This window comes from Alosa pseudoharengus, unplaced genomic scaffold (genome assembly GCF_046254945.1).
Source record: "Alosa pseudoharengus isolate Yale_2024_CS ecotype anadromous, Long Island Sound unplaced genomic scaffold, YU_APseudo_1.1 YU_APseudo_1.1_scf_10, whole genome shotgun sequence".
Taxonomy (NCBI): Eukaryota; Metazoa; Chordata; class Actinopteri; order Clupeiformes; family Clupeidae; genus Alosa; species Alosa pseudoharengus.
Window position 1 is genome coordinate 21,879,003 of NW_027468565.1, and position 9,132 is coordinate 21,888,134.

Consider the following 9,132-nt stretch of genomic DNA (forward strand, 5'->3'; position numbering starts at 1 on the left):
GGGATGTCACTGAGGTTCCTATGGGTGTAATGGCAGGCATCCTCATTCTCATACCTTGTCTATGTGTATGTATCTGCACATTTACTCTACAAATGTGTTAAACTTGGACTGATAATATCATTAAAATGTGTATACTGACATAACCTCATCATTATTAGCCCAGTATACTCCATGCTTATGTGCGTGTCTGTGTGTGTGTGTGTGTGTGTGTGTGTGTGTCTGTGTTTGTGTGTCACGGCAAAATGAAAGTAAACAGACACACACTATATACTTACTATAATTTACTATATACATACTTATATACTTAAAATGAAAGTAAACAGACACACACCGTGACGACGGCAAAACATTGGAACATTGGAACATTGGAAGGTCCGTGACACCCCAGCAGACAGAAACTGTGTTGTTTTTACACTATATTTTTTTGAGCAATACTTGATGCCTGGACTATAGATTTAATTGCCTTTCGGCTTATAATTAGAATCCTTGTCCCGAGGAACAACCTCTGAAGATTTCACAAAGAACTGCTCTAAACACAACCCACAATACTACATCTCTGCAGTAATATACTAGTCATCATTTGACGTGCTGTTTGTAGCAATAATAGTCATCATAAAAAAACACTAAATGAAACTCTTGATAATCTCATCATAATAAAGCTGCATTATTGAAATAACTAGTCCTATAGACCAAAAGTATAACCTGGAAGAGAAAGCCTTCCCTCAGGACAGCCAATCACGTTTAAGACCATCCAAGCTTTTCCTGAAATGTCACGCTTATGATTATTATTATTCCAATTTTGGACCAGTGCCGTAATCCTCATTATAGAGAGCCGATACATGGTTTCCTCAGGGCCTTCTTGATCATGTCATCAAACATGTTTCTCTAGTCTACACCCTGGAGAATCTAGTATTGGAACCACCATGACTAAAATATTTCATGGAGAGAGAGTATAGATAAACCTAATCGGAGTGGTATGAGGAGATGATCTGAGATGCTTATTACTGTAAGAATCTGGGATCTGGGAGATCACGTTGGATGACTGAGATATGGTGATTTTCTATCTTTCTCTATCTTTACAAATTTGAAGTAAATCAGGGGAGCGTTTTTTGAAAAGGTTGTTGGCTAACTTCCGTCGCAATCTTGGTAGTTATAACTATTGTTTTTGACCAACCAAACAACAACACATAGCCTAGTTGTAAGTAGGTTGTTGCTTGAGTGAAAGTTATGTCATACTACGGTGGTTCAGCAACGACAAAGCTAATTTTTCTAGAAGCCCAGATCAGTAGTTTTGAAGTTGTGTGCTTGGATACACACACACACACACACACACACACACACACACATGGATGGACAGACAGACAGACAGATAGACAGACAGATGGACTGATTACAATACCATCTGTCCACTATTGGAGATGAGGGTAATACGAATGCTGTTGTCTGGCAGTGGCAAAGTAGCACAGCACAAATAGACTCCCAATATATACCTTTTATTATGCACTTGATTTCTGTCATTTATTGGTCAAAGCCATTTTACTTTGACCCGCTATAACAGATATAAAATAGTATAGTCTACATCCCTTTTGATAGAGAGATATGCTGATAAGTATTTCTCCCTCAGAATATTGGCAACCTTGCTTTAGTTTAGTTTAAACATGTTTGAATAACTGAACCATAAGGATATATGGTTACACTTTACTTGACAGTATCAACATAAGAGTGACATAACACATAAACAAGTCATAAATGTTTATGACATAAGGCTTCTGTTATTAAGTGACATTTGGTTTTTGTCATAACAAGTTAGGGTTAGGGTTAGTGTCATATGTTCATGACAGTATCATGCCACTCTTATGTTGATACTGGCAAGTAAAGTGTTACCAGATATATTTCTTTTTGAAAAAATAAAAATAAACTGAATACCTACTCTCTTTCCATTTTGTTGATAACTTTGAATGCCAGGTGATCTTTCCAAACATGCCACACAGCTTTGTACTTCCATTCAGTGTCTATCACAAGACAAAACCCAATTCAAAGGCATTAATGAAGATTTTTTTTTTAAACGTGCAATCTATAGACTGATGCATCCTGCAGAGGGATGTTGCAACTTCATTCAATAATACAAGTGAAATAATGACTCTCCTGGAAATTCATTCCAGAGTGAAATGTCAGAGTGAAATGACTGCTGCTGGCCTGCAGTAAGAACTGGATCCTATGTCCTTCCTTGATACCCCCTTGAAACCTGGGTGGGTCTTGGTGGACAGAGCTAAACCATGGACACAGGATCTGTTTAAAATGCAAGGTGTGGAAACAAACGTGTGATTTGTTGTCCTCTTGAACAAACAAAACCAATCTGTTAGCCTGTGCAATGCTATGCCTGCCTTAGACAGATAATTCATACCGGTAATATGGACAGACTATTTATGTAATGTTGTTGTTCTGTAATAGTCTGCATCAAAAGCTGTAGGCCTACTCATGAGATGAGTTGCTAGTGAGTGTGTGTGTATGTGTGGTGTTTGTGTGTGTGTGTGTGTGTGTGTGTGTGTGTGTGTGTGTGTGTGAGAGAGAGAGAGATAGAGAATTGCGTTTCATCATAAAGACGAGAAAACTTTACGCTCTTTGTTCTGGACATCAGATTCCTCCTATATGGCTGATATAAGCAAATATATATAAGCAAACAGACAGGACGTTGATTTTTTTTTCTCTCGCATGAGTTATTGTTCAAATAAGAGAGAAATAGCCTATGAGGGTGAAATGTGAGTTCGTCGCGAGTCACTCGCCTACACCAGAACAGAGTCTCTCCAGGTGACGGCGCACTATAGCTGTGCCTCCACGGTCCTCTTCTGGAACGCGGTAAACAATTTTACTCTGTTTTATACCATCGGAATAAAACGTAACCTGGACCTGTCAATTGCTGGATAAATGAAAATGCTTTTTCTGACAGGCAAAAGCTTCACGTAAAATTGCGTGAAGAATTCATAAACAGTGTGCGCTCACCAACACCTAAAGCATAGGGCATGTCACACACAACCATGCAGCAAACACATCTGAATGCATACGTTCATATTCTCAGATGAGAGTAATACCACCGGCGAGCCCACGCATTTCCAAAATTAACAATAGAGGTGGGACTAAACACCAGGAAAACGATTGATAATCTTATTCGATTCACAGAAATGACAGGAATGGAAAAACAACTACTTGTCATGAAAACGAAGCCGAAATGACAAGGATAAGATGTAACATCGATACTAATAAAACCAAATCGTCATATCAAATAACTTTAATAATCCGTTGAAGTATTCCAAACCCCTTCAAAGAAATGCATAATGTGTGGAATTATTGATGCAAGTGGTTGCACGGGGTATCAAGAAGTCCCCCCATAAATCTATTGGTTGTGGTCTCGACGCCTTTATCCAATCCTTCGCTGATGAGGCTGCAGTTCTACTTCGGAAGTTGGCAGCTCGAGGCAAGGGCTCTCTACTCTCGCAGTGGCAGTTCGACTCTGGAATTATGAGCAGAGCTGGTCAAACCTGAACGCTGTTTTGAACATTTATTCCGAGATCTAAAACCATGGAGATGGGATTTCACATCCTTTTAGCGTTCCTCGCCTCCCAGGTAAGAACAAGAGGTTTCTGACGGGAAATTCGAGGATATTTGCCCGCTCCGTTTAACTGTCTGCTGTGTTTCACTGCTTTTCTGTATGGCTAAGTCTACCAATATGGACACTGTCGGTGTCATCGCGAGTAGATTTAAATTCCTATGGTGTGTGTCGAGACGTTTTTTTCCACAAAAGTATCCGAACATTAAGATGTCATGCTATTCCTAATCTAATGTACACTGTCAACGGATTCGAGAAATAGTTAACGGACTATTACCAAGTACACGGTGCACTAAATCGAGGAATAATCCAAGCCATTTCAGATCTTAAATGCTTTGGTGGATTTTGTTTGTAGAAGATAATGTTTTCATCTCTGTGACCGCTGTGGTCATTTAACGGATTTGTTTTTGCGTAGATGCATTGCACTGCAAGCGACAACAGTAATGTGTGGGGCTATGTGCAAATCACGAGTCAACTCGCTTCCAGGCGCATCTATATTCCGCTCACCTCCGAAGTTGAGCGTTTCTTTGGCTGTTCATTAAGGCGAGAGCGGTACGTGGGAGAGGGATTCACTGACACTGCCCGTCCAAGGGGCTCTTCGTCAGACTCGCAGGCTTCCTGGCAGCATACATAAACGTGAAAATAGCCCCCCAGATGCTGCCAATTTATGACACCACCGCTTTTAACTTTTCCAACTAATATACTAATACACCACACCACAATGCTTTAAAATGCCTTGCTCCAATGAAGTGACCCTTTTTGAAGTTGATACCGATTGAAATCCGGCTGCTAAATTTAGGCATCGCCTGATTGATGACAAACATTTGTACATGTCCAACGGGCTTAAGACCAGAAGAACAAGACCGCGTCTGCAAGGTGCATGCATGCTATGTTATGTTACATTCAAATTAATTAGTTTATAGATTCAGTGTGGCCCCGGGGCCCTTTGTCGACTTCAAAAGAGGCTTGTCATGTTCGAATCGTGATTGCTTCCTTCTTCACACACCCTTATGCGCGGACAACAGGTGTGGCTGCAGTTAACGGGCAGGCTTCCCAAACACGGCCAAATCGCAAAGGCGCTCCCCGTGCTCAGGAATCACGCTGTTCGCTATACCCAGCTGGGGCGGTCTGTGCTTGAGCGCCACTCTCCAGACACGCCAGGTGCTGAATGAGCGGGCGGGCTATCATGTCTGTTCGCGGGAGATGAATTTCAACACCGGCAGGCAGCGATGCTAGATTTTGTGAAGTCATATATTCACCCATGGTCTCAAATTCCATGTGTTTATATAAACCAGTGTTGGTCCCATTGGGTGGGTAGGGTCCTTGCAATGTGATATTCAAGTTGTATACAGTTACATATTTAGCATGGCGCAGAGTACAGTGGGTAGGTTAGGTTATGATTTTTTTGACAGCGTCCATGTAGCTAGTTTCAGTTACAAAGCCAGCGACTGGGAACAGTCAGCTTTAACAGGAAGATTGTTCAATCCTCATCCAAAATTGTGAAATGTTTTTTTTTCGTAGTCGTTAGGATATATAGCCACTTAACAAAGTCGCATTTAGGAAGGACTTAGGTATTGTTATAGACCACGCCATAGATTTTCTTTAAAAACAAATGCAGCACCCAGCGTGATAGTTTTATTATCATAACTAATGGCGTGCGCACTTGCTGCACAACTCGGTGATAAATGACTCTGAAATGGCGTCAGGACATTATATTGGCTACTCGGCGCGCGTGTAAATAAAGGTGAAATAAAACAGTCTCTACCGCGCCTGGCTCATGGCGGTCACGCCTCAACACCCTCAAACACACTCCCAGACTTTTACTGCCGGTTGTGTTGGACTTTCCGCAGGGCTTTGCCACATTAGTGTTATCTGACATGTTATCGCTGTGGCAAACTTTTAGGTGTGCGTAACAACTCAGACCGAACAAAATCGTTGACTAATTAGGCTACATTCATTTTAACACATGGTGGTTATTTCTGTCGGAAGTTGTTTTCCTCGCCTAGTCTTGCTGCTTTCGGCTCAGTGTGTAGGCCCATCGCTTCACATTACTATGCGCTCAGTGTGTGATCAAGTAAAACACTTATTTATAGCGTGCAGGTAGGGCGCCAAGTGCTCTGCTCTACCGTATCAGCGGCAGCGAATCCCTCTATAAATCCCTGTTTTCGAAATGAAACGCTAAGCAGTTGAGAGTCCCGGCGATGATTCAGAATAAGCACCACGTAGCCGAATGTAGGGGCGTCTCTCTCTCTCTCTCTCTCTCTCTCTCTCTCTCTCTCTCTCTCTCTCTCTCTCTCTCTCTCTGCATGCTTGTTTTCTTCAAGTTTCAGTCCCGTCTACTCCTCAAACATGGCAAATAGAATGAAATGGACTGCTGTGCTCTTCCAGAGTGGCCCTTGATGCATCACTGACCCTTGTGTTTATATTTAGGATAGTATTGAGTGTTGAGTCCCTCTTTCCCCTTAGCTGTGTGTGCATGTACAGTATGTGTGTGTGTGTGTACGTGTGTGTGTCTGTGTCTGTGTGTGACCTTGGAGGATACTGCAGATGAACACGCTGAAGTGTTTGAAATAAGTGACATGTGCCTGTTTTCCTCCATTTACCCCCATGATCCATTGGTATCAGCGAGAGAGGCGTATCTCCCTCACACACACGCACACACACACACACACACACACACACACACACACACACACACACACACACACACTTCTAATTCCAGCAGTGACAGGTGCAGCAGTGGAGCTGCCTTGTGCTAACACACACACACACACACACACTTTCTCTCTGCCTCTCTTTCTCACTGTGTCAGTTGTTTGTTAGGCCATCTCCCCTGCCCTTTCTCTGACACATGTGCGTATGCGTGCGCGCGCGCACACACACACACACACACACACCCACACACACACAATCTCCACTATCAATTCTAATCCCAGCCGTACCCATGTTCAGCAACATTGGCTGTGTTGTGTGTGTCTGAGGCGCTCATCCCCAGCAATAGAGGTGATAGAGGAGAGGTTCAGCAGCAGTGCAGTCAGAGAGAGAGAGAGTGCGATAGAGAGAGAGAGAGAGAGAGAGAGAGAGAGAGAAAGTGAGTGAGAGTGCAAGAGAGTGAGAGTGCAAGAGAGTGAGAGAGAGTGTACGAGTGCACTCGGCTCAGGAAAGAGTCTCGGGGAACTGCATCTGCCCCTGCGTGAGATAATCACATTCTTGGCATGATGGATGCAATCCCCAGTCCTAATGACCCAAAATGAATCCAGTGCTCAAACGGATGTTAACCTGTCACTGTGGATCTGGGACGACAGTCCGTCTGTCGTAAAAGGTAAATAGATTTGTCGTAAAACTCAACGGTGTGTGGGTTCGTGTGTGTGTGTGGGGGGACTGCATAGCCAAGAGATGTCCCCAGCTCAACCTCAGTTGCCCATATTGTGTTTTTGGAATGATGGAAGCACTATTATCACATTCCAGACCAATCACACAATCTCTCTCTGGCCAATTTAGACAGGTAACTGACCAAGGGTGTTGTCTTGTGCCCATACAGTGCGTCCTGGCATGCAGCTCATCTGAGCTATGCTTAAATAACACATGACACGGTGTGCATGTTTTTCCTCAACAAAAGATTTAGCTCGTCCTCCCGAGAGTTTAATGTTTATGAATGCATTTATCCCAACACATTTCTCTTCTCTCTCTCTCTCTCTTTCTCTCTCTCTCTGCCTCTCTCTCCCTCCCCTTCTTTCTGGCAAGAGAGGAAATAATAATTACGAGAAGGCAGGCAAGCAGGCGAGAGAAGCACAATAAGGTAAATGAAGGCTCTGGTAATGAAGACAGTAATGAGAGGCGCTAGTCATTAGTGTGGATGTGGACCAGAATGCACCCAGCTCTTCTGCACTGACCCCCTTTTGTGGAGGGGCTGTAGGGTGCTGTGAAGGTCAACGGTGGACAGGCCTGGAAAGGATCTGATGCTTCGTCCTAATTGCAAGGCTTCTGTCTGTGTCTGGAAACTTTGTAATGTGTGTATGAGCATGTGTGTGTGTGAGAGAGTGTGTGGGCGGAGGGGAGTATGGAGGAACATGTTTGGCAGTGGCAGATGAGAATGAGAAAGGGGGGAAATAAAATCCCCCTCTAAAGAATAAAGCAGAGGCTTGTTTTCACACGGCTGTGAAGTGCTGGGCTGGACACAGATGCCCTTGGCTCAGAGACAGCCAGGTCACTCAGTCTAACCCCTGGCGATTGGCATTGTCATGTTTTTGAGATGATTGGGCTGTGTTATGAGAGGCTGGAGTGTCTGTGTGTGTGTGTGTGTGTGTGTGTGTGTGTGTGTGTGTGTGTGTGTGTAAGGGGTTATCTGCTGCTAGCGAGGATAGCACTGGGATGATGACTGGAATAGAATTTGGGATGATGATGATGGTCCGAATGGGCCAGTGCTGGGAAAGGACCCTTTATATAATGGAGCTTCTTATACCGGTCAGTGAGGACCTCTGAAGAGGTGAGGTAATGGGTAATGGGCTCAGGTATAAAAATGTGGAGTCCTGGAGTCGGTCGATGGAGTACATTACAACAAATGGCAGACGGACCCTTGAAGTCTAAGTCTATGAGCTCTCTGTGAATCTGGTAAAAGCAATGCAGCCTGGGTAAAAGTTTCCTGTAAGTGCACTGGCAAAGAGAATCACACACACACACACACACACACATCTTTCCCGTGCGTACTTCTTTCGATGCTTTTCGATGCTGCCTCTTCAAATCTCTCTCTCTCTCTCTTTCTCTCTCTCTCTCTCTCTATTTGTCTCTCTCTCTATCTCTATCTTTTGCCCTCCCTCCCTCACTCCATCCTTCCTTCCCTCTGATTCACTCACCTTCGCACCCCACCACCACCCCGGCGTCTCTGAAAGTGCCCTGGCTGCTGCTGGCTGGTTCTCCATCTCCCTCGGTGTCCCCTGGCGATTGTGGTTCAGCGGTTCACTGTAATGGACTGAGGGGTCAGTGCAAGCCTCCTCTCAGCTTGGGGAGGCGTTGACCTTGTGCGGAAACTGAACTGGTCATGTTTTTACCGCCTTCAGGAATGGCATCCGAGCTCCCAGGTGGCTCCAAACATGAGCTGCATACAACATGAACAACAAGCTAAATGCTACATGAACACGTTTATGCTACAAACTGCTGCTGCTGCCACTACTGTTGATAACTAGAACACCCATAACAGCACTAATAATGTTAATGATGAAGTTTGCTTGTAATCATAATTTGTTATCACCTTATTTCTTATGGCAAGAGAAAGCTCTAATTTCATCAAAGGAGTGTCATGCAGGGGCAGCTAACCGACAGCTCTTTTGTGGCTCCTGGTTGTTCAGTTCTCTCTTTTTCTTTCGCCAGGTTTGAATGGTACTCTCAGAATCACCATGGCAAATGTGCCTCAGACATGACTTTTATTGTTGTTATCTGTTATCTGCCAACTGTCCACTAAATTAAAGAAAGAGCTATTTAAACTGTAAGCTTAGTCTGTTTCTAAGGCCTATTAGTCATGTTGTTGTAAA

At 43.8% G+C, this 9,132-nt stretch overlaps 1 protein-coding gene across 1 annotated transcript in view; it reads left to right on the top strand.

Annotated features, from left to right (window-relative positions):
• The first annotated feature begins 3,467 nt into the window (after window positions 1-3,467).
• The window catches only part of cdh13 (cadherin 13, H-cadherin (heart)), a 500,261-nt gene continuing 494,596 nt past the window's right edge, over window positions 3,468-9,132 (top strand). Inside the window, exon 1 of the mRNA XM_076267601.1 lies at window positions 3,468-3,621. Within this exon, the coding sequence (XP_076123716.1) occupies window positions 3,577-3,621 (45 nt within the window). The 5' untranslated portion in view covers window positions 3,468-3,576. The remainder of the gene's footprint in view (window positions 3,622-9,132) is intronic.